A 26,424-nucleotide genomic window follows, 5' to 3' on the forward strand; every position below is an offset into this window, starting at 1 on the left:
AGTGTCTGTGCTGCTGCTCTGTCGCTGAGTAACTAGCCAGCTCACTGCATCCTTTGCTCAATACTGGTGAAAACAATATTGTGAGCTATGAGGTGGTCTAAATTGACTTTAAATGACTGGACATTAATGTTATTGAGGTTAATAATACTATATAGGAACAAAAAAAAATGTAATTTTAGCTTTTTTTGTAAATTTTTTGTAAAATAATCCAAATCCAAATCCAAAGCCAGTCACGGAAGGTTTGGCAAATGCAAATCCAAAGCCGGACGATGAATCAGAGCCAAATCCAAATCCAGCAAAAATGGTCCGGCACACATCACTAGATCAAACATTTAACAAACTTGTCTGAACGACCATTTTCATCTGTTTTCTGCCATTTAGGAGCAAATTGTTGATCATCAGTTACTCCCATACGTTACCAGATTCTCATTCCAACCAGCCAACTAGTTGGATGGTTGGATGAAAGTTGGTCTAGTGTGTGGCCTGCTTAACACTGCTCTATCAATTCTTTGCATTTGTCTGTGCTAATTGCCCGAAGGGTTACTTCCATCAGTAATTGCACTTATTCTTGTTCAATGGAAAATATGCAAGTGATACATGTGGTGGGATTACTACTAACACCATTATATCCACCCTCATACTAGTCTTTATTGGGGCTACAAACAGAGGCTTATTGTTATGTCACCTATGGAGAGGCATAGCCAGCTGTCCGACAGGGTGTGGCCAGCAAACGGAAGATAGTCAGAATTTAAGCAGCTTCAATCCACAGTTTGGGCTTGTGAGTGGTTGTCACATTTTAGTCTGGGGCTGGGCACACTGCACTGACCAATCTCTTCAGATGTTTTTTTTTCAACATTAATTTTTGTTTAAATTGTCACAGAAAAACGGGAGAGACAAAAATAAACATTAAAGTTGGAAAGGAATAAATTAAGCCTGCAGGCAAGAGTACTGAAAACCAAAAGTCACATAAAATCGAAATCAAGAACAAAATAATATTAACATTAGATAATAACATCAGAAATAAACAGCGTTGCACAGAATAGGGATACAGGTATACAAGATATTTGTGTAAACCAGAAGAATAAAATACCTTAGGCATTAGAAGTGGAACCAACAGGCCTCCCGCTGTCATCTGCCAGCCATTTCTCAGGCCAATATTCACTTCACCCAAACCAAAATGGGATTGTTCCTTAGATTCTACACTAGACGCAACAGCTGTACGCCAATGATATGCAATCAGTGCTTTAGTCGCTATTAGGATATGTCCCATAATGTACTTATTACCAGAAGTGATATCGCCTTGACATACATGAAACAATGTCAGGAGTGGCTCTGGGGCTAATCTAATCTCAGTAACTTTAGCAATCAACACAAAAATATTCCTCCACAGGGAGCCTAGAGCTGTACAGTCCCAAAACACATAATACACATTAAAAATATCCTCTATTTGTTCGCAGTTTCACCAACAAAATTTGGAAAGAGAAGTCCAGTGTTTATGAAGTCTATCTGGAGTCAAATACTAGCTATGCAATAGTTTAAAAAAATATATACACTTATGGAAACAAAATAGAATTACAATCACCCTCAGAGAAGGACTGGAAAAGGTGAGCTTCCCACCTCAATTGGGCTGGGAATTTCAATTGTTTATTTGACATTAACAATGGGCCTGATTCAGAGTTGTATGGTATTGTACAGTATTGTACGGTATTGTGCGTTATTGTACATTATTGCACAGCCGTACAACTAATATGGTGTAATAATAGTGAAAATTGCCGCCTCCTGACCGCATCACAGATCCGAGTGCTGCATCCTAATATGCAGTGTGACAACCCAAAATCCACTCTACCTGGTGGTCTAACAGGTTCATTAACCTAAGGTGGTGGGTGTACAAATATTTCCTCAAATTACCTTTTCAGAGAGGCAAGTTCCCCAGTTAAACCTTAAACTTTACACAACTTAGGAATTTTAATACAATTTTGACAAACATCATAAATTTTATTTAGCAGAAACATTTCCTCAGTCAACTCCACTGGGCCACACTTTCCGCAAATAGGAAGATATATTCATACAGTGCACATTTCTCTATTCCATTACAGTTGCAATATTGAAAATCCACGTACATATCTATAGTTACAATGAACACAATTACCTAGTTTTACCAAATTATAATACTAACTTCAACAACACTTTTTAAATGTTTTGTCAAAAACATTGAAGAGTAACAGTTTTATACTGCAGTATAAAGTAACCTGTAAAGCCACTCACTTCCCATGACATGCATCCGCAAGTCAACGATAACATCAGTAACATTGAGTAACATCGAAACCATCCGCACAGTTGTGGTTGACCTGACCCTACCGCAGAAATTGCTAAACTTCCCGTCACCATCTAGACTTCTGCCAGTGTATGCTATTGCAGGGGCTTAATTATGCACGCCCCTGTAACGGTGTTTAAACGCCCAGGCACACCTGCGTTTCTCTGACCACCCCCTGTCACCACCCTCAAATGGTCACTTCCTGTCAGTCACTGTGTGAAGACTCTGCGTGCTCACTGCGATCACTGCCCGATCGCTGTTGCCGGTTCGCGCACGTGCACTGCGTCTTATATGCATGCGCTGATTGCAAACATCGGCTGGCTGCGTGCAAACGCAGCCTTGCGAACCAACCTGAATCAGGTCCTTAGTTCCCTTCCATTCCTCAATAGTGCATGCAGGAAGATATTGGTGGACTGAAGACTGCAACAAAGGAAATTGTGCATCAGAATAATGCTGAGGTGTTTGAAAGGCAGGTCCCTAGTTGAACCCTTGTGACCAGTGGTGGCTCCAGAGGTGGGGCTGCAGTGCAGTCCAAAATTCAAATAGGGGAGCCACACCAACTGCCAGTGAGTCCTGGCCAGTGATGTTTGTCAGCATTTAGGGTGACAGTTGGTGTGGCTCCCCTATTTGAACTTTGGACTACGCTGTAGCCCCACCTCTGGAGCCACCACTGCTTGCGACCAGTGGCAGTTCTAGGGATGGGCTAACAGGGCCGTTGACCAGAGTGCCGGCCCCTAGAGGGCGCCACCAAGTCCCCCAGATGGCAGCAGACGCAGGAGCGGGGGTTAAGGTAAGTATTGTGTTTGTTTTTTAATTGTATTTTTTTTCAGAAGCACCAGCACTGGGGGCATTACTACTGGGGACATGACTATAGGGGGGCATTACTACTGGGGGCATTACAACAGTGAACACTACTAATGGGTGCATTACTACAGTGGACACTACTAATGGGGGCATTACTAATGGGGACATTAACATAGGGGGCATTACTACTGGAGGCACTACTATAGGGGGGCGCAAACCGGAAATGTTAGTCTCCATATGTGGTGAAGCGCAAGCCAAAAGCTTGCCTCCACATATCCATATCTCAACTGCTGGTAATTTATGCATTCCATATGTTGGAACGCAGGCTAAAGATACTATTCCCTAATAGGTCGGAGGTATAAAATAGGAGGTATGTCCATAAAAACAAGATTAATACATTGAAATCCTCCTCTTGGATACAAAAATAGATGAAATATTAAATATTTAAAATTCAGATCTTAAAATGCTAAAAATTATAAAAACCACTTCAGCTCAAAGTCAGCATTTAAACATCCAGGTGTCAGTGTTTGTAATTTAAATATCCATGCATTTCTGCTCGAGCAAGGTTACCCTCAATATTCCTCTTTTTCCAGTTAGATTTTAAATTTTGTATCCCCATAAACTCAATTAAATCTTTGGTTGAACAGTTATGGGATACTCTAAAATGTTCTGACAGGGTATCTGTAATCAGCCCTTTCCTAACATTTCTGATATGCTCTGCTAGGCGAGTTTTTAAGGACCTAGATGTAGGACCGGGATGTAGTCTGGAAGCCGACGGTCTAAATGCAGACTGCTGGCTTCCAGACTCTCTAATCCCGGTGTGGTACTAATGACAGGCGTCAGAAAGTCGACGCCTGTCATTAGACCTATGCCAGAAGACCGACGCTCGGCATACCGAACGAAGGTCCCCCCGGACAGCCGCGGGGGGGGAAGGGTTAGGTTTAGGGCTCCTGGGGGACCTTAGGGCTAGGCACCCCCCGGGAGGGTTAGGTTTAGGCAAGGGGAAGGGGGGGGTAGGGTTAGGCACCCCCGGGGGGAGGTTAGGGTTAGGCACCCACCCGGGGGAATTAGGTTTAGGCAGCGGGGAAGGGGGGTTAGGTTTAGGCACAGAGGGTGGATTAGGGTTAGGCACTTGGGGGGAGGTTAGGGTTAGGCACCCCTAAGGGAGGGTTAGGGATTGGGGGTAGAATTAGGTTAGCAATACTTACCTTAGGGACGATAGGGATCTTCACCCTTGCCGGGCTGTCGCTGTCGGGATTTGAACCACCTACTACACCCATACATCCTATGTATATCAAACCACACCTACATTTCAACAAATATATAACATTCGCAATATGACAGGTAATAAAGCTGTGAATTTTATATTCTTCACCTTTTACTATAAAATCAGTAACCTTAGTTTTAGATGCAGGGACCGCCTTGCATGCAATACAATCCCTGCATCTGTGAAAACCCTTTGTTCGGGTTAGGGGGTCTCATAAGGTAATGCACTCCTGATGAGATTGTCTTTCAGATTAGCTGCTCTGCGATATATAAATACTGGTTTGTTGGGGATTAGGGTCCTGATTCAGAGCCGGACGCTTTTTTTTGAATCAGGGCGTATTTTTTTTTTTTATGGAGTGGCCTCTTGGCCGCTCACATTGCTGTGGGTTGACACCCACAGCTAATGCGAGCGGCCAGGATGATGGTCACTATGGTCAAGACCATCGCGACCATTGGGCTTGCGACGAGACCCTTGTGGTAGGGTACGTGGCAACAAGCCCCAGAGAGCTTTCGGCTCTACTTGTGATGTCACTTGTGATGTCAGTGGGGCCGCCCCCAGACGGTAGGCATTCTCATGGGAACGCCTCCGTCTGGGCAGCCACCCCCCCGGCCCGCCCATCAAAGGGGGCATGCTGTCACTCAACATCGACAGCACGCCCCCTTTGGTGCGAGACCCAGAGTGACGGATTGCCCGTCGCTATCCGGGTCTCGCGCATGTGCACGACGGAGCCGGCTCCATCGTACGCATGCTCTCTGGGCCACCATCGACCCGGTTGCGAGCGCTCAGCACTCGCAACCGGGTCTGAATCAGGCCCTATAGCCTTTAAAACAGGGTCCTTTAAAAGAATATCCCAACTGTTCAACCAAAGATTTAATTGAGTTTATGGGGATACAAAATATAAAGTCTGACTGGAAAGACAGGGATATTGAGGGGAACCTTGCTTGAGCAGAACTGCAATGGATATTTAAATTACAAACAGTGACACCTGGAGGTTTAAATGCTGACTTTGAGCTGAAGTAGTTTTTATAATTTTTCATACTTTTAACATCTGAATTTTATTTAATTTCAACTATTGTTGTATCCAAGAGGAGGATTTCAATATATTAATCTTGTTTTTATGGACATACTTCCTATTTTATACCTCCAACCTATTAGGCAATAGAAATCTTTAGCTCGCATTCCAACATATGGAACACATATATTATCAACAGTTGAGATATGGCTATGTGGAGGCAAGCTTTTGGCTTGCGCTTCACCACATATGGAGACTAACATTTCCGGTTTGCGCTCCACTACATGGATACGGACACGTGGAGGCAAGCGTCAGGCTTGCGCTCCACCACAAGTGAAGACTAACATTTCCAGTTTGCGCTCCCCTACATGGAATGCAGCAACTTCCGGGCACAGAGGTAATAATATTCAGATTTTTTGAATAATTAAGCTTATAAATAGCCTGCCGATTTTAGCTTCAGACCATCGGTCTCGGGGAGGATGTCTTTTATATCGGGGAAGGGTTTATTCTTTATATGATATGATATGTTTGAATTTTGATGTATTGTATGTAAATTCTGTGAATTTGTGAAGTTCTGGTTCCGCCCTAATTGTAAAGGGGGAATTAATAGTATAAATAGGAGAATATAGCACAGTACCCATTGAATGCCTTGAGAAAGACTTGTTTTAAACGTGTTGGCTGTTGGGAACTGTGCAATTGAAAAGGACCAGAATTTTTTAAACCTTGGACTATTGGAGGTATTTTTAGGTGACTGTACTATTGATCCGGACAGCTGTACAAACTTACCATATATGTTAACACCATATTACTCCCTCCCTGTGGCTTGGAGAACACTAATCTGTGGACTTTCTTTGAATTATGGTGTTTTTTATGAAGAAGAAAAATTCTTCATGTTTTTAAAGTAAATACATTTTTCATTACAAAATAACAACGTGACTTTTGCATATGAGACCTGTGGAGAAAACCCAAATAAAGATACCTCTACAGGAGGAAGACACATATCAATTATGTGAGTAAGGTACGCTTTCCCTTGAATTGATTGTGTCGTCTATAGAGTAAAGATACCTTGATGAGCAGGTGTATATGTAGTTACTAAGTGAGTAAAGTATATTACATATCTCAATTATTACTTTTTTGATGGAGATTAAATTTTTTTTGGTTGATATTACATGTTGAGTGCTAATTTTGACGATACCTACTGTATTTCCACACATGTCTTTATGAAGTGAGGAAGAACGTTAAAGAGTTTATACAGATTTTGTCGTTTCTTGTTTTCCTTTCCATATTGAAAAACTTTGAGTGAAAGAAGCATAAAGAAAAGGAAAAGATAAAGGAACTTTGTAAGAAACTTTTTGTGGACATTTGGAATATTATTTGCCTGTTTCTAGTTATCGGGAGCGCTCTTTGATCCTATTCTAAAAATCTATTTGTGTATACTATTGTTTTCTTGTATTTTGGGCAAGAGTAGGATAGGATTGGAGCTACAGCATACCGTTTTATTTGCACCCAGACATCTCCTTTCTATAAATTTTGTATATACTACTATGTATAGGGGGCATTACTACTGGAGGCATTATTACTGCGGGCACTACTAATGGGGCATTACTACTGGGGGAATTACTATAGGGGGCACTACTAATGGGGGCATTACAACTGTGGGCACTACTATAGGGGGCATTACTACTTTGGGCACTACTATAGGGGGCATTCATACTGGGGGCACTACTATAGGGTGCACTACTAATGTCTACATTACAACTGTGGGTGCTATTATAGGGGGCATTACTACTGTGGGCACTACTATTGGGGGCATTACCAATGGGGGCACTACTATAGGGGACATTACCAATGGGGGCACTACTACTGGGGACATTAGCACTGTGGGCATTACCAATGGAGGCATTTCCACTGCGGGCACTACTAATGAGGGAACTGCATGGGGGGCACCACTTGGGGGGCCATTGTGTAAGGGGCACTACTACTGTGGCCATTGTATTAGGGGCACTACTACTGTGGGCCTTGTGTATAAGGAGCACTAATTTGGGTATTGTGTAAAAGGGGCACCACTGTGTGTCATAACATGAATAAGGGACTACTGTGTGGTGTAATTTGAATTGGGGATAATGTATTATAAAGGGAATTACTGTGTGTGGCACAATGTGTTATACAGGGCATTACTGCATGTGGCATAATGTGATATAAAGGCCAGTACTGCGTGTGGCATAATGTGTTATACCTGGCATTACTGCATGTGGCATAATGTGTTATAGAAGGCATTACTGTGTAAGACATACTGTGTAAGTCACATTACTGCACATGCCAATTATTCGCCACGAGGGGAGAGCTTGGGGGAAGCCCAACACTTTTGTAAGTGCTGGGTACGCCCCACAGTGTGATGAATTAGGGGTGTTTCGCAAGGACACTCCCCCTTTCCAGAAGCGCGTGCGCCGGTGAACGCCATCTAAAAAATGTTATTTCTTTCTTGTTTTTTTTGGGGGGGAGCAACTGGGAACTTTCTCCCTGAGCTCCACAATGTCTAGAACCGGCCCTGCTTGCGACTGTAGCAAATTGTTTGTAATGAAGGATTAGTGACAGGTTAATTAGTTGAATTTATTTAGTTGAGTTTATTTATTGAATCTGGGCATGGAGCCAGCAATGTAGCACTTTTAAACTACTTCTCCGTGCCAGGGATCTGTCTATGCAGAGTTGGGTAACTTTACTGTGGATAATGTGCAGATGGGTCAGTGTATAATGGAAGAGAAGAGTGTCTTTACTTCATAAACTCAACGGCTATATTACAGTCTCAGCCAACTAGAATCACCTGTTACATTTTCCTTAACTACAAAGTGGTTGTCTGGTTGGAGGGTGGTTAGATACACTGCAGCTCTCCCCTTCCATATTATATAACTCTGGGTTCTCTCCTGTGCTGTCTGTGTAAACTTTGCTGATGAGGAAGTGTGAGGTGTCAGTTGTGAGTTTGCCTAAGCAGATATCAGCAACAAACTAAACAATTATTATGCTCACCATGTCCCTGCTTGCCTTACTCCTGTGGCAGCTCGGATATCCCCTTCAGTCTCCTAAGGGTAGTCTCAGTTTGACAAGACCATGACATTCCCTCCACTCCTGCTGATCTCCCTGTCAGACAAGATCTCGGTGCCATCCCTGGTGAGCTGCGCAGAGGTACCAGGAAGGTACAAGTGATTAATGGGTCCCCTCTCTGGGTGGCAATCACCAATACCATCTCTGACTAGCAGCAGCCCCTCTGCTTCATGAAGGGAACCCTCTTACCAGTGCCAGAGGCCTGCTCTCTGACCGTTAGCTTAGGCTGCACAAACCAACTGCTGCTCACTTCCAACTGTCACATATCTGACCACCTGACACTGGTCATGTGACCTGCCCCTGACCTCTTCAGCAGCTGCAGAGTCTGCTGGAAATTGTGTACTGCCTGTGTATTGGCACACGCATGTGTTTTAGCGTGATGCAGAGTGCCAGATGTAATACTGTACCTCGCATAGAGGGGTATTATAGCAGCATCAGATCTTCTGCAAGACCAATTTGACCAGCCCATTCAATCGCTCTTGCCCCATAGTTGAATGAGTATAGCTTTTTAAGTTATTCAGCACACTGGACGTTCATTCACCATCACACCTCACTGTTCACCCCACAGCTCACTCCCTCACCCCACAGCTCACACTGCCCCATCACACCTCACTGCTTACTTTATAACTGACTCTCTGCTCCCCACAGCTCACACTGCCCCATCATTTCTCTTACAAGTGTTCCCCTCACACGTCAAACTGCTCCCCTCATGCTCTTGACCTTTTCCAGCAACCAATATCTTTTCTCCAACTACCCTAATTTATCCTAGCACCTCAATTGCCCCCCTACACACCCTAATTCTACCCCTGCAATCACACACACTTACCCTAATTCTACCCAAGCAATCACACACTTACCCTATATATTCAGAATAAGCTAAGAGCATAACACCTAAGTAGTTCAAACATTCTGAATGAATATACGAATAGTGGGCCTGATTCCAGTTGTACAGTATTGCACAGTCGCAGGGAAGAGGCTGTACCATACCGTACAACTAATATGCTAATGCAGCAGGAGGCGTCTGGTGTAAATAGACACCACCTGACTACAGATACAGCATGGGATCTTCTGCCAGCCCATCAGTAATCTGAGTAACCCTGCTGTGATTATATGCTACATCATGAGGTACTATACTGCTGTGTGATTATATGCTACATCATGAGGTACTATACTGGTGAGTGGCTATATGTAACATACTGACTATTCTACTGTAACATAAGGAGACACTATTGCTGGTATAACTTAGCTCTTATTTTTATTAGCTGAGAAGATACAAGTGATCCAGTCTAGTAAAAAGTTTTGATGGCATTGCCAGTCTGTCACTGATTAACAATAAGTCATATGGGAGGATTCCCCACAACTGTCAGTAATGGCTGCAATCTTGCATCTGTTTAAAGAATCATCTATTCTTAGTTTTTACCTATGTATCACAAATTTTCAGTTTGATGTGTGTTAGTGAACTTCATGTATAGTTATAGTAGTTTATAGAGCAACATGCAAAGAACAATACCTCTTGTTTTACCAAACCCCATGCTAAGAAGCTTCTGAAAGATAACAGGCAGGAATACACATCTCTAACAAATGCTATCTTGTACTGATCCACAATATGAAATGACCACATCATAATCATCATTTCACCTCCCCAAGCTCTTGCAATACATCCCATATTATCCCATTACCCAGACCTGACCCCCATCTGCTCCTCAGGAACCAAGCTATCGTGCTTCTCTCCTGCAACTCTTCTCTGCTCCCCATGCAATGCCTCCTCTGCTGCCTTGGTAATTATCAATTGTAGACTCCATGAGTATAGCCCAGTGCTCCATGCCTTCTAGACCCACCATTAACTTGCTCCATTTTAACCTACAGTATAATGGGTGTGATATAGAGATGTACACTAATGCAATCACATCTGCGATTTCTCAAGGAACATAGCTTCGAAAATATGATAATGTTTCCAAAGTTTACCCGAGCATAGGGATGCCCACTGCTGCCTTCTCTTATCCATCTGATGACATGCAACAGTGTAAACATAGGTAACATTGATGCAGATCGGGCAGCCATGTATGAAATGGCATTTAAACAGTCAAACACACCTGCATTTGCCTAGCCACCCCCTGTTACTTCCCAAAACACTGACTACTGTACCTGTCACTCACTTTGCGAATGGATCCTCTATGCGTGCGTAACCGCAAAACAATCGCTGCGTGTGTGCAGTGCAGCTTACATGCATGACCAATGGCAAAAAAATTGCTCAATCTGCCTACAAATTGGCATTGAGTCCATCTCTGAATCAGGTCTAATGTCCCTGTTCTCTCTCCTACTTTGGCCCATTCAGACTTGGCAGAAAGCAGGGTTTCAGACTTAGCAGTAAGTATCCACTTGCTCTTCTCTGTCACCGGAGAAATCCAGCTACTGACACTCCACAACAGGCCACTGTAAATGCTTTAGTCGTCAACTGGGAGCCAAGAAGATCAGAAGTCATGGAATGCAGCAAGAGCAGCGCCCCCTTATGGAAACAGTGGTTGCATGCAAATGCAACCAGGTGTTTTGATTCCCATGGTTTCCTGTCATTTCATCTCTGTTCTGCATGTCTCCAATGGAATGTTAATTTCTGAATTTTTTTGGAGAGCTCTCATACTCCGAAGGAGATCACAATGGCTAATATATTTTAGCCCATGGAACGGCGTTTTAACGGTCAGACACGTCTGCATTTTTGTAACCACCCTCCATTACCTCCCCCATATGCTGACTACCTGTCACTTAACTTGCGAGTGAATTCTCTGGGCAAGAGTAATTGCAAAACAATTGCTGTGTGTGCGCAGTGCAGCTTTTGTGCATGCGCAATAACAATCGCTCATCTGTAAATATCTGTAAATATCGGCATTGCGTAAATCTCGGAAGCAGGCCTCATGCAATGAGTTTAGCATTTCACATGGTACTGTTACATAGCCACATTAAATAAGCATATAATTCATTCCTACTTATATCAGAGTGCAGTTTAAAAGTATTGACATTGTGGACCTGCTAATTCAAAACTGTTACTTCAGTCCGTTCATTGACTGTTGCCATCAAATATCATCATCATTGGTTGTTTCTCTAAAAAAAATCATTATACAATACAATTTTTAATTTAGAGGCTGAAGTAGAGTTGAACACAAGCATATTTTTTGTACTGCACACGAGCACAAAGCATTCTTATGCATCTGTTCTTATGCAGTTTTGGTCACATTCTGTGTTCATGAGAAGTGTAATAGGGGAGGGAGGAGGCATACAAGTGTTGGTTAAGTACAGTAAGGTCAAACTGGAACTGTTGGGAGGAAACAAACTGGGCCAGCCATTACCAATTTGGTGCCCTAGGCAAGATTTTAGACCATGCCCACCATGCGTATAGTATATTTTCACTTGCTGCTTCTTTATAAGATATATTTTGAAGTTTATATACAGTATAGCCTTTATACTAATATTACTATTGCCATCATAAAATATATTCTGTGTAGATTGTTTCCCATTTGTTTTTTCTTGTCTTGTCCTATATGTCTGTGCCCCACATTGTGTTCCCTTCCTCCATCCACATCCCACATTCTGCTTCCCTTCTCCCTCCACATCCCACATTGTGTTCCCCTTTCTCCATCCACATCTCACACTGTGCTTCGTTTCCCCCCTCCACATCCAATATTGTGTTCCCATTAGTCCATCCACATCCCACATGTGCTCCCCTTCCCCCTCCACATCACACATTCTGCTCCCCTTACACCTCCACATTGTTTTCCCCTTCTTCCATCCATATCCTATATTGTGATCTCCCTCCCCCAGTCCCTCTACATGCCACACTGAGCTGATGCTTCACTTTCACCATCCTGGATGGGCCATCCACATCCCACATTGAGCTCCCCTTCCACCATCCCCTCCACATGCTACACCATGCTAATGTTCCCCTTACCTCTCCACGTCACACATTTTTGTTCCCTGGCAAGAGACTCCACCCCAGTAGTTACTTACGTTACAATACCAGAAAGGGCTGCTAAGGCTGTCTTCTACCTTGTCCTCTGAGTCTGACAGCCTGAGGCAGAACAGCAGGTTCTTCTCTGACTCCTCTAGATTTTACAGCCTGAAACTGTCATAAGACTATGATTGTCACGTCAGATACCATGTGCATCTAGCCATTCCCTGGCGATGGCTGCCAAAAACAGAGAGGAAGAACTGCAGGGGAGGTAGTGGATAGATCCCATTCAGTAGATGTTCCCTGACGTCATCAGTTACTACAAATGTCTTCGTTTGGTGGCCTTTATGGTCATTGAACTGCAATTCCGCCCTCACTCCACATCATTTTCATGTACATCTACTGAAGGGGATCTCTACATTACCCTGGAGGGGAGGGTTCCCCCACTGGTCAAAATGCCCCTCCCTCCCTCCCTCCCTCGGCACTGACCCACTGGCAGCACACAGTGGGCTGCATGTGCGCACTGCTGTCACCAAACACAGTGAATAAAATGTATTTAAAATACAGTTTTGTCTTGAGGCAACTGGAACCCCCCATCCCCCTGGGCTCTGAGCTAGTTTGCTCATGGCAAATGTTGTGGGCAGAACTATAGAGAAGGGAGCAGGCCAGACAGAGCAGAAGATGGGTGGATCAGGGGGGTAGAGACTGAGGTGAGCCAGCATATGTCAGGTCCAATATACGAGTACTAGCACTATTAATAAGGGTATGGAGCCATTTTAACAAACATACTATACAGTATCTTAAGTGGCTTATACCTTTTCCTGGTGAGTGTTTGTGTAAGTTATCACAAATAACGTGTACAGAAATGACCAGAGGTTTCCCTAGTTGAACCCTGGTGGACACACAACCGTGAAGAGAGAACATGATTCAGGCATAAGCGTTGCTTTAAAAAACGTAATGATATACAGTATGTGCATGTTTATCCAGTACTCTGTGTTCCTAAAAATTACAACAATACAATATCAGAATAGATGTGGAAAGATGTATAATGTTAGCAATGCTTTGTGACACAGTACATCTGCTTGCAATGCAGAAAAAAATATCACCAAAATAAAATGTTTCGTTCTTTCTGATGTTTCCTAAGAAATGTTGAAACTCACATAACACAATTTATAGCTAATTTCTGGTCATTTATTTCAATTTTAAAGCACAGAAAAAAATCGTTACCTTTGCTGTAATTTGAGTGGAAAAAAAACTCTTAACACAAGAAAAGGTTACTATTTTGTGTATTGGTTTCATTGAAGGATGTTTCACATATGGAAACGTCTGCCACATTGATATTGCTATACAGTACTTACATGCCCACCAACTTCTAACCGAGATGCAGGTTTGGTCTTCATCATTCTGCCCACAGGCTGGCTGCTTAGATTTGTCTTTTAATCGACCTAGTTTAGGTACAAAATAAAGCTGTATTGTTACTGATATTCATTTAAATGTGAGAAAATGGTAATTATAAATTTTATACTTACATATGTCTTTAATGTCCTATTTTACATAAAATACAGAAATTTAATGGAAAACTTAATTGAAAATCAGTTTATGATAAGGGGAACTTATCTAATCCTATTGTCAGAATGTCTATATCATGTTTCTAGCAATGTATTCCCAGAATAATAAATCATTGAATTGCATGAGCTAATAATTAACAGCGCATTATTCTATTATTCTACAAAAGACTGTTCTTTTTGTGAAAGATTATTATCCTAATCATCATCATCATCATCAAGTAATCATTTAATTATAGGGAACCACATATTCCATAGCACCAGCACCACACTTACAGATATAGCATAGGTGAATGCAACAAACAGGTCAAGGAGAATGTAAAGAGAGAAACGGCCCTTTTACTTTCCTAACAGTAGATTATCAATATAGAGCACAGTCAGTAGACTAAAGTAACATAAACACTGGATTTTAAGTCTATGGAGGAGAAGTAATAGACCTAGGAGTAGACACAAATCTTAGCATTTCAATAGCAATTTTGGCAACCAATAGTGCCTGATATAATAGTTGGCAATATGAAGGCTGAGAAGCCAAGATGCCTGCGATGTGTGTCAAGGTTTAAACCTACACATCACACTGGTTTTGACTTAAAAATAATCCCCACTTTAAGGGGCTGAGTCACATGCTGCTGCAACCGCTTTAGCGTTTTTTTGTCATAGTTGCTTCTACGACTTTATGCTAATGCTTCCCCTGGTGTACAAGTGTGTGCTCAATGTACAAGGACTGAGATGCCCACTTTGTGGATCTTTAGATGCAACAATCCCACAATCAGTCGCACCAATGAAACTTGCACCAGTGCCATGCTGAGTACAGATCCTCTATCAGAGTATGGCCTCCAATGTAGGCAAATAAGTGAGTTTTCAAACAGTTATGTGACATGCCGATAACGCACCTGTAAGACGTGCATCTGAACAGCCACCTCCCAGTCAGCGACCAATACATTTCCAATACATTTCTGAGACCATGAATTTCCATCACTACTGCGACTCAGTGGTGTGCATGAGCTGTGTGACTTTTTAGCTACTTAGACAATTTGCAGTTGAAAAATATCAACCTTTTGCGTGAATATCAGCATGGCGAATTAGGCCCTAAATTCCAAAGCAAAAAATTGCAGAAAATCTTAAAAATTGCTGCCATAGGAGAAATAACAAAAACATTCAGTATTACATTTGAAGAATATATTGTTATTTTAATCTGCTAAATAATGGATCGATTAGTTTTAAAGTTGCTATTTATTACTACTTTAAATAAAAGTTGGAGAGGTAAATTAAGACACAAATAAAGATCTTTACAGATACAAATAAGACTTGAAGAAATGCGTTGCACCCAAGAACCCTAAATCTTATTATGCCTCTGAGATCTTCCAGTTATTCAGATAGTATTACCTGTATGAAACTGCCATCCGTGTTGCAAGGGCAAACCCCAAAGTATGTTCTCTTTGTTGTCTGGTTCTTTCATATCCAAAAATGGTGCTGTGACATTCAATAATATTTTATACATCCCCATCCTTCCCAGATAATTCCAGGGATTGATTACAACAACCTTGTTATTGTGAATGCTGAAATCACTTAGTTTTCCTGGAACAAGGTCCCACATTGGTGGGTAATCAGCGACGTAATTCGTAACTTTAGAATCAGCACTGCGCAACCCCCATATTACCGATAAAAGCAATAATGTAGCCATTGCCTGGTATGATGTAATTTTCAGTACAAGTTGTAAGCAGCTCTAAGACCCTGTCCTTTAAATACCTGTTGCTCCGTACCGTACAGCATATGCTAAATGGGAAAGCATAAACTGCTTTCCCATGTTTATAGCTGTAGAATAGACTTTGAAAGTCAAATAAAGTTAAGTCAATATATTTGCTTTCTGGCAAAAGAAACCTATGCAATTTAACAGCTTAGCTTGCAGAGCAAATAATGTAAAAGTGAAGCTCTGCAGTTACTTTACACAATGTTTGTTCTAACCTCTTATTATCTGAGGATATATAAAAAAGCTGTGAAAAATTTATGATGCCTACTCATAGAATATAAATTGTTTTTGCAATTTTATTATACTGATTGTGCTCATCTGTACAGCTATTATGGTCACAACCTTGAATTATGCAAGTTTCACTATTGTTCAGCAAATAGAGTGAAGGAACACATTCAAAATGCAATAAAAAAGTCAAGCAATGAAAAAATGCAGATACTCCTGCTTTCATACTACCAAAAAAGCAGCTGACAGAAGGGTGCATGAGAGAGCTGTGATCACAAAAATGTTAATTAAAAATTAACCAAATAAACAGTCATAAATCCACTGCACTCGCCACTCTGTCTTAAATGCATTGATGTATTATGGTGAGTGACTTTATGATGGCGAGTGCTGAGTTTTGTGTTTTTTATATATTTAAGCAATGTGGTCACAAGCCACTTTGCAACCCAGGCCTGGTAATGGTGAGTGCAGGTTTGCACCCCAAACCTGGGAGTGGCGAGTGCAGTGGATTTATGACTTTGTTTATTTGGTTAATTTTGAATTAACATTTTTGACTGATATGTAGGACCTGCAGAGAAATGGGGTCCAGTGATGTGGGCTGTAGGCTTAATGCATTGATCAATCCATGAAGCAAAACCCTATTCTTTATGTATTACTAGCTGAAGTACATGGCATTGCCTGGGTTTAAATCTTCAAGTTATCAAGTTTATGTGATGTCATCCAAATCCATCCAGTGGAAGGCCCAGAACAGACTCCCTGGGTCAAAGTTCTTCCTAGTCCAACCATGACCCAAAGCACTCCTGTCAGGGTTCAGCCTAGGATCGGCTATCTCTTACCTCTGTGCCGGCTTCCCCTGACTTCCTTGTGGTCAGACGCCTGGTGCAATGAGGGGTGTGATGCTGAGTATTCTACCTTAGGAGCTTTTGCAGACTTCCATGGTTGGCTGTGTGTTTTGGGGATCGGAGTTCCCATCATGGGCGCCGCCATGACAGTTCCTCTCATGTGACAGTCCTCCTAACCAATGGTAGCATGATCTCAGTCAGCTGACGCTGTGCTCCAGTAATCTGCTACCCCAGGGTATAAATCCGCCTCCAGAACTCCAGGAAGTTGCCTGATCAACAGTTGTCAATCCTAATTTACTAGTTGAGTTTTGTTTCAGGTTCCCTCGGATTCCAAGCCTTTGTTCCAGTGCTTTCCAGGGAGCAGCAGAGCTATAACATTCCTGCCTGTGTTCCAAGCCTCCAGTGTCATTCCTGTGAGCCACAGAGCTATAACATTCCTGCCTGTGTTCCAAGTCTCCTGTGTATTATCCTGTGAGCCACAGAGCTATAACATCCTTGCCTGTGTTCCAAGTCTCCTGTGTATTCCTGTGAGCCACAGATTTATAACACTCCTGGCCTGTGTATCTAGCCTCCAGTGAGCTACAGTGCTTTTATAGCTCTGTGTGTGTTGGAGTTCCAGTGTCTCCTTTCAGCACCAGGGTGATTAATATCTCTACCTGTGCATGCTGTTTTGTGATTCCCAGCTACAAGGTTATCCTGAGTGTTTCACAGCTGCACCAATTACAAGCTACAAGTGTTCCTGTGAGCAACAGTGCTGATTACATCCCTGCCTGAATATTTGCTACCAGTGTCTCCTGTGAGCTACAGTGCAATTCCATCTCTGCCTGAACATTACAGTTACCAGTGTCTCCTGTGAGCTACAGTACCATTCCATCTCAACCTGTGTATATTACCAGTGCCATTCTGTGTGGCTAAGTGTGTCCACACACCGTTCCCTGTGTATCCTTTGTGTGCCACCCCACAGTTCAAGTGCTATTTACAAGTACCTCACAAAGAGCATCTCCTGGTGAATCTCCCGGTGCAATAGTGCCTTGGTTATGCACTTCCCTTGGGCCACTGACATTCGAGTCTCTATTCCCATGGGGCTTGGATACCTGGTCAAAGGGCCGCGACCTGCCTGTAGGGTGCAGCTAAGCCCATATCCCACTTGGAGGGGTCACTTGCGAACACCTCCCTGAAGGTTAGACTCCGCACCTTTGACCTGGTCTCGTCAATGTCCAAGACCTGTGGATGAGGAGTCCTGATGTCCAGGCCAGTTCCCCGAATTCTTCCAAACTACCATCACAACCCCTCACTAGGGGATTCCAGTACGTCAAACCTGAAAACTCCATTAGGCATCCCAGATTAAATGGCAACCCTCTATGAAGTTTTCATCCAAATCCACCCAGTGGAAGGCCCAGAACAGGCTCCCAGGGTCAAAGTTCTTCCCAGCATCACCCGGGACAAGTTTTGCCCAGCGTACACCAATGTGAGGTCCAACCAGGACCTCAACCCCCTAGTATGTCTTCTGGAATCCAATGTTACTACTCTGTGGTTTTTGTCAAAATCCATTCAGTGGAATGTTCAGAACAGGCTCCCCAGGTCAAATTACTGCCCAGCGAACACCAACAACCTGGCCAGGATCCAACTGGACCACCTCGCACTGGTTTCATCCCAGTTGGTGCAGGAGTGTCTGAATGCATAACTAGACAGACAAACAGACCAATGAGTTATACATGTATACATGTATATATGTGTATGTATATATGTGTGTGTGTGTGTATGTATATATATTATATATATATATATATATGTGTGTATGTATGTATATACATATGTATATATGTGTGTATGTATACATATGTGTAATATATATATATATATGTGTGTGTGTGTGTGTGTATATATATATATATATATATATATATATATATAGGAAGCAAGGCGCGGCACTCGTGGCACAATCATAAAGAAAGATAGCGGGACCACAAACTGTTTCAACATTTCAATATATTAATCCATATTGTCATCAGGAAAAACAATGAACAAACAAGACATACCTTTTATACCGAAGTCCACCTCGTGAATGCCGTTATGCAGGAGGGGACCGCTCGCCTGCCCTTCTGCCGCTGTGTATACTGATGTCATCAACAGGAGACGTTCAGTCTCGTGTGTTCAAAGAATGCCATCACCATAGTAACCCCTGGTAACACTGCGAAAATACAATGTAAAATCAGGCTATTTACATAGGAAAGTAGCCATATATTGAACATCGTAAAATGTATCAAAAAGGGGACAATATAAAATAGTATATAACCTACCTATAACTAGAAAATGAGATATTGTCATTAAGACCCCTAGGATGGATGACATCTAAACGATGAATACATCTTGTTTCACACTGAAGGAGCCTTTGACCACGATTACCCCCTCTACAATACAGGATGATTGATTGTGTTCCTCCTTCCATTAAACTGTTGAGCAGATGATTGAATTCACAAAAATGTCTCACGACTGGTTGGTTACTATTTTTAGCTATTAAGGCTGCACGTATGGCCGCTCATTGGTGGGCCATACGCTCCTTGAATTTTCGTTCCGTCTTACCGATATAATATAGCCCACAAGGGCATATAATTTGGTAGACAACGAAAGACGAACTACAATTAAAATAGTGTCATATTTTATATATTTTGCCTGTGTGGGGATGTTTAAAGGAGTCACCCCGTCAATAAAAACTGGCTAGTGACGCATCTACATTTAAAGCATCCTAACCGCTTGTTGCTAAGAAAGGTCATCATTTGTTTCTTCTTATTACAAGAATTAGTCTTGACAAGGATATCCTTGAGGTTACGACCTCAGGAATAACAAGGCATAAGTTGTTGGTCTTGAAGCTGAAGTGCTTCATCCCCTTTTAGCTGAGCTATTAATGGTGACGCAACATTAAATCTGTTGACCCATGGAAACTTACATAAAGAATCTTTATTCACCTTACTACTCTTTAATAAGTCATCCCTACTAAAAGCTAATACTCTATCTTTACATATAAAAAGTAACCCCTCTCCAGGAATTTTTCTATAAGCAGATCAATTTGATGCACTGCCGTATTAAAATAACTGTTGATGCGGAAAATCCGAAACATTTGGGAATATGGAAGACCGTTAATTAACGATTTGGGGTGTCAACTTTAAGCTTTTAGTAGCATATTTCTGTCAGTTGCTTTAGTAAAAACTGTAGTGTGAAGATAGTTACCGTTTATAAAAACATTTACATCAAGAAAATTAATGGTTTGTTGACTAAATGCAAATGTAAATTTTATAGGACAATCCATCGCATTATGATTATCTAGCAATTTAGTAAGTATGGATATATCTTCACGCCAAATTATAAATAAATCATCATTATAGTGGGTAAATAAAACAATGTTACTAGAAATTAAAGGATCAACAAAAAATAAACCTGTTTCAACAGGAAACATGAGAATATTAGCATAGGCTGGTGCCATAGAACTGCCCATGGCACAGCCTCTGACCTGAAGAAAGAATTCATCCTGGTAAAGAAAAAAGTTATTATTCAATAATAAATCAAACAGCAATATGATAATTTCAATTTTGGTGGAATCAGTCACTCTTTTTTCCAAGAACTCTTTGACTGCCCTTATGCCAAGAGAATGTGGGATAGATGTATATAAATTAATAACATCAATTGTCACTAGCCAGCTGTTAATTGGAATATTCCCTAGGTTCTGTAATTTCTTTAAAAAAGTGGTCGTATCCAATAAGAAGGTATTTTATTTCTGAATCAATGGTTGTAATAGTGAGTACAGAAAAGTGGCAATCAGTTGGAAAAGTGAACCTTTCGCAGACACAATTGGTCTGCCTGGTGGAGGGTCCAGGCCTTTGTGGATCTTCGGTACTGTGTAGAACACAGGTACTAACAGAAATTCGGGAAGTAGAATGTCACGAAGTTGATCACTAATAACTCCAGAATCACAAGCCATATTAAGTATTTCCATTAAGGATTTTTTCCATGTTTTGGACGGATCTCCTATTAATTTCTTGTATACTGCAGGCTCTAAGAGCTGTCGCATGATTTCATTGTGGTAATCCTGTGTGTCTTGTAAGAGTACCACCCCTCCTTTATCCACAGGTCGAATTGTAAGACTATCATTTTGAGATAGTGTTTTCAGGGCTTGGTGTTCCTGTGATGATAAATTAGGGTGAGGAGATTTGAAGGATTGCAATCCTGTACTCACTTGTTGATCTAATAATCGCACAAAAGTTCTGATACTAGAATTATTAGAATTTGGATCGAAGCTAGAACGTTTACCAAATTTCTTAAGTTGAATGGGGATGCTTGGCGGGGGTGGATTTACATTTTTATTGAAAAATTCTTTCAGCCTTAACTTTAAATAGCCTGATGTTACATTGTATTTTTGCAGTGTTACCAGGGGTTACTATGGTGATGGCATTCTTTGAACACACATGTGACTGAACGTCTCCTGTTGATGACATCAATATACACCGCGGAAGCAGGGCAGCTGAGTGGTCCCCTCCTGCATACCGGCATTCACGAACTGGACTTCGGTATAAAAGATATGTCTTGTTTGTTCATTGTTTTTCATGATGACAATATGGATTAATATATTGAAATGTTGAAACACAGTTTGTGGTCCCACTACCTTTCTTTATGATTGTGCCACGAGTGCCGCGCCTTGCTTCCCGTATACAAATGTATTTGTGAGGGCACCGGCCGGAGCTAAAAGTGAGTGGGGAGTGCCAGACCCAGGACAAGTATATATGTATGTGTGTGTGTCTATATATATATATATATATATATATATATATATTAGAGATGTGCGGGTTCGGATTTACTCGGTTCTTATCACCATTTTACCGCAAGTTCGGATTTATTTTATTGGCTATCCAAAACACGTGATAGCCGATAGCCAATAAAATGCCGTTTTGAGATCTGAGTAAATCCGAACCTGCTCATCTTTAATATATATATATAATTCATTGGTCTGTTTTTCTGTATATAATGTGTGTGTACATAGATGAGTATAAACATTATACATATTTTACAACTCAATAACTATACTGAATCATTTATAAACCATACTAATTACACAAATTAAATTATTTTTTTCTTTTGTGAAGTATAGTTCAATTTCCTTAAGCCCCATACACACTGGGCAATATTTTTAAACAATATGAACGATAACGTCAACTTTGAAAGAAGCATTGTTTCAAATTGTCCAGTGTATACGCACTATGCAAAGAACCATGCATGCTCCCGTGTGTCGTTAACGATGTCTTGTGTCATTTGTACATGCAGCTCAATTTTGACTATTGTGGATGATTTAGTTCATATCGTTCAGTGTGTATTGTTCAGTTATTTGAGAAATCGCTCAGTGTTTACTCACAATATCATTTGTCCAGGACTACGGGAAATTCATAGGGAAATCGTTCAACAATATCGCTCACAGAGCATATCGTCCAGTGTGCATGGGGCTTCAGTGTTACTGTTATTATTTTAACATAGCAGAATTTCTAACTTGATTTACAACATCAAGATATGATATAATATCTTAGAGTTAACCTCTTGTAGGAACAAAATTTGACCTTAATCAATTCATAATAACAGGTATATTGCTTTCATGTATACTTCAGAACTTGTAGTTCTGATGGGATATCTAAAACCTATTAATGATATAAACTAGAGATGTGCGCCTACCCCCATGTTTGGTTCTAATTAATCATTGTGTTTTGGTTTTGCCAGAACCACCCTCACGTGTTTTTGTTTTGGATCTGTACTTTTTTCAAAATATGATAAAAACATAATTTATGACTGTTTTTGTTTCTACAGTATTACTAACCTCAATAACATTATTTTCCCGTCATATGCAGTCAATTTTGACCACCTCACAGCTCACAATATTGTTTTCACTTTTCACCAATATAGGCCAAAGGCTGCAGAGAGCTGGATGGCTAGATAAGTGATAGAGCAGTGGCAGAAATGCACAGCAGTTAGAAAGAATATAGTACATCTATGAAATATTGCCACACAGCAGTGGCAGACAAGATGGCAGTTTAATAAACTATAAAAATGTTTGTTGTTTATGCAAAAAGACAGTCACCAATGCCCCAAACAGCTCATAATGCAAAGAAAAGAGGTGCTTGATGGAATTGTCCTTGGGCCCTCCCATCCACCTTTATGGTCTATATTAAAAAGGACATGCACAGTTTAACAAACCAATCACTTCAGTCACAGGGACTGCCACTTTTGTGGCTGAAGTGGTTGTTTTGTTTGGGCACCCACAAAACAAGCTACCAATGGGCTTAAGGCAACTAGCAGTGTTGTAAATGATCGGTTTAAGGCAGTTAACAGTGCTGTTAATGATCTCTTCTCTGCAGTAGCAAGATGTCGTTATTGTCATCTACTTCCTCACTGTCATCAGTGTTAACATCATCTTCACACAATATTAACTCATCCCTGCTGGAATACACTATTACAGAAGTATCGGTACTTTGATGTATTTAACAGTGTATCTTCTTCATGGAATATATAATTAATTTTGATAAACATCTTCTATTCCACATTTTGAGGAAGTAGCCTCCCACACCGATCACTGACAATGTTCCTGGCTATGCTGAAAATTCTTTGAGTACACACTGGAAGGTGGGCAGCTTAAGTAAAGCAAAATAAAGTATATACAAAGGCCTTCAAATTGTCTTTTTTCCTCCAAGCCGTCAAAGGGATTTCTAACATGTCTTTCTGTACACTGTTATTAAAATAATCCTCTACCATTCTATGGATGGTGACCATATCAGATTGTGTTACAGTAGAGGTGTCACTAAATTTAGGTGATTCTTTAGACCTGACCAGATGTCAAAAATTTCTGTTGTCTTATCTGCATCACCAGTGGGTCTCTTGGGAAAGCTCAGTTTTTTCTGGCAGCCACAGGAGGAGATGTTATGTCATGTGCCACTTGAGCTGACAACTTGCTCAGCAGGAGCTCTTTGCATCTCTTAAGATCTGTGTCAGTTGCAAAGAAAGACATGATGTACAACTTAAACATAGTATCAATCACGGTCGACAAAATGTAGTGATCCAATTTCAAGAAGTGAATAAATAAAGGACTTGATCTATAAGTCTGACATACTTAGTGGAATCGCTTCATTTCATCTCCTCCTTCAGTTTCCCAAGCTGCTTTTCCAAAAGTCTAAATAGTTGAAATCACCTGACTCAAGCTGGGAGAGTCTGAACTTACTTCACAGGTCACTACTTCGAATGGTTTCAGCACCTTGCACAACATGTAGTAAGGAAAAAGTTGCAATGTTTTGATTACTGCTACACATTAATCACTATGAGTGGAGTGCCTTCTACTTTCTTCTACATGGGGTCTTTGTGCCCCTAAAGAAATTTAGGGTGTGTCCATAGCCTGACAAGAGGGTGCCCGCTATACAAATACTCATTTGATTTACAGACTTACAAACTTCAAGTGTGGGGGGTGTATATATATATATATATATATATATATATATTGACATTGCATTAAAACTTTCTTCTTACACTTTGGGAGTCTCTGAGTGCCGCCTGCATCGTATGTGCTATTGGAGGGTGTTGCCGGTCCATTGGATTGTGTGTGTGTATGTATATATATATATATATATATATATGCTTAAATATATATATACTTAAATATCTATATAGATGTAGGAACTTTATGAGATATACATTTTCCAGTAAAAGTAGTTATTGCTCATAGTCTTAACCTATTTGAGGTATTCACTAGTTGTCTGCTGTAGAGACTGCTGTTAAGGACAGTTATTAATTAAGTTTAGTTAAGTATATCTAAGTTTATAGCCTCTATTAGTCAATTTCTCATATAAAACCACTGATTTGCCAGGGTAATCCTACTGAGGAATGTAGGGGTTACACTGATTTATTATTTGAAGGGGGGGTGAAAGAGAGAAACTGCCAGCAGTTCTCATTATACTCCTTCTATTACAGTGGCAATTCAGCAGCCTGGACCTGTGGACAGCTCTGGCTGTCATACAGTCTGAGACGGACACGTCCTCCTGACTGGGAGGAGCTTAATACATGCCAGCTGCTGTTTCCCCCTGCCCATGAGTCTCTGCAATGGTGCTGGTCTCTTTCATTGTCCTGCTCTGCTGGAGGCACTCTGACATCCAGTTTCCTTTCTCCATTGAGTGAGATAAACTCCCAAATGTCATCACAAACTTCTATGTATAGCCTCTTCTCCCACCAGCATTCAGTTATCCCATGACCCTTTCAGAACAATCCTTCTTCTCAAGTCCTTTCTTCTGCTATCCTGTCCTAGTGTAGTGAGTGTGGCCCGCACTACACAGAAACAAACAGTGTACGGTGTGTTTGTTTTGACAGCCAATGAGAGTCAGACAGACTATCATTGGCTGTTTCACCCATGGCCAGAGCTGGGCTGGAGCTCAATCATGAGCTCCACCTTCCTACTCCTGCAATGGGTGATGAGACAGACTTCATGACGTCTCTCCCATAGTGCAGAGTGGGCCTGGAAGATAGAGGAGTGGATAGCATCAGGTAAGTGTTTTTTTTTGTCCTATATATGAAAGGGGCACTGCATAGGGGTGGGGCCACTACTTGGGGGGACTGCATAGGAGGGAATACTACTGGGGGCACAATGTAAGGGGCACTACTGGGGAACCTGCATAGTGAGGATCACTACTGGGGCCAATGCATAGAGGGGGCACTACTGGGGGAACTGTATAAGGGGCACTACTGGGGGCACTGCAGAGGGGGGCAGTTATGGAACATAGTTGTTTGAGGATGGGGGCAACTATCTGACATAATTAATGGAGGAGGAGGGACAGTTATGGGTCATAATTATAATTGCTTGAGGAGGGGGGCCATTCTGAGACCTAATTAAAATTGTAGGAGGAAAAAGTTATGGGACATAATTGTGTGAGGAGGGGCAGAATCTAAATACTGCAGTATAGCTTAGTGGCCCTCGAGCTTTGTTGAATTTTTTAATGTGGCCCACACTGTCATAAAGGTTGAAGACCCCTGGGTTAAATGATGTGAGCCAGATGCATGAAAGTGTTGTATTGACAGGAGAGGGGTTTTATAACTTGCAGATGAAAGCTAAAAGCTTTTATTTAAACTTTTTCCAAACGTCTATAAAACACTGAAAAATTACTATCAGTCTGCAATCTCCTCCCTGTTTCTTTTTAGCATCTCTTAAAGATGTATTGCATGTGGTGACAGACACAACAATTTGAGCAGGTGGATCTGCTGCATCAATTCTGGCTGCAGTCTGCTATTCTAGGCACCCTGCTAGCCAAATGAGGCTATCATAAAACAGCTCCAAGGGCCAGACCAAATGATTCTGAGGGCCTTATGAGGCCCCTGGACAGGAGGTTCCCCATCCCTGCCCTATGTCATGGCTTGATGTGTACATTTTGATGGCTTGTTTCTGTTCCTCCAGACACTGAAGTATATAAAGGGTGGAATTCCAAGTGGTTACTACCTCTTGCTGCAGTTGGTGTCATGGCAATGCAGTTTAGGAAAAGTAAAATTTGGTGGACAGAAAGTTGCATTACTCTCCTGCTTTTCCAGCGCCTTAGTACGTTATGT

At 41.4% G+C, this 26,424-nt stretch overlaps 1 protein-coding gene across 1 annotated transcript in view; it reads right to left on the reverse strand.

Moving 5' to 3' along the window:
- Positions 1–15,697, reverse strand: part of CUNH6orf58 (chromosome unknown C6orf58 homolog) — an 87,302-nt gene extending 71,605 nt beyond the window's left edge. Inside the window, exons 1-2 of the mRNA XM_088451473.1 lie at positions 15,385–15,697; positions 13,795–13,881 (exon numbers count right to left, since the gene is read on the reverse strand). Coding sequence (XP_088307599.1) covers positions 13,795–13,881; positions 15,385–15,682 — 385 coding nt within the window. The 5' untranslated portion in view covers positions 15,683–15,697. The remainder of the gene's footprint in view (positions 1–13,794; positions 13,882–15,384) is intronic.
- Positions 15,698–26,424: the final 10,727 nt, after the last annotated feature.

This window comes from Taudactylus pleione, unplaced genomic scaffold (assembly GCF_031769625.1).
Source record: "Taudactylus pleione unplaced genomic scaffold, aTauple2 ptg000006l, whole genome shotgun sequence".
NCBI lineage: Eukaryota > Metazoa > Chordata > Amphibia > Anura > Myobatrachidae > Taudactylus > Taudactylus pleione.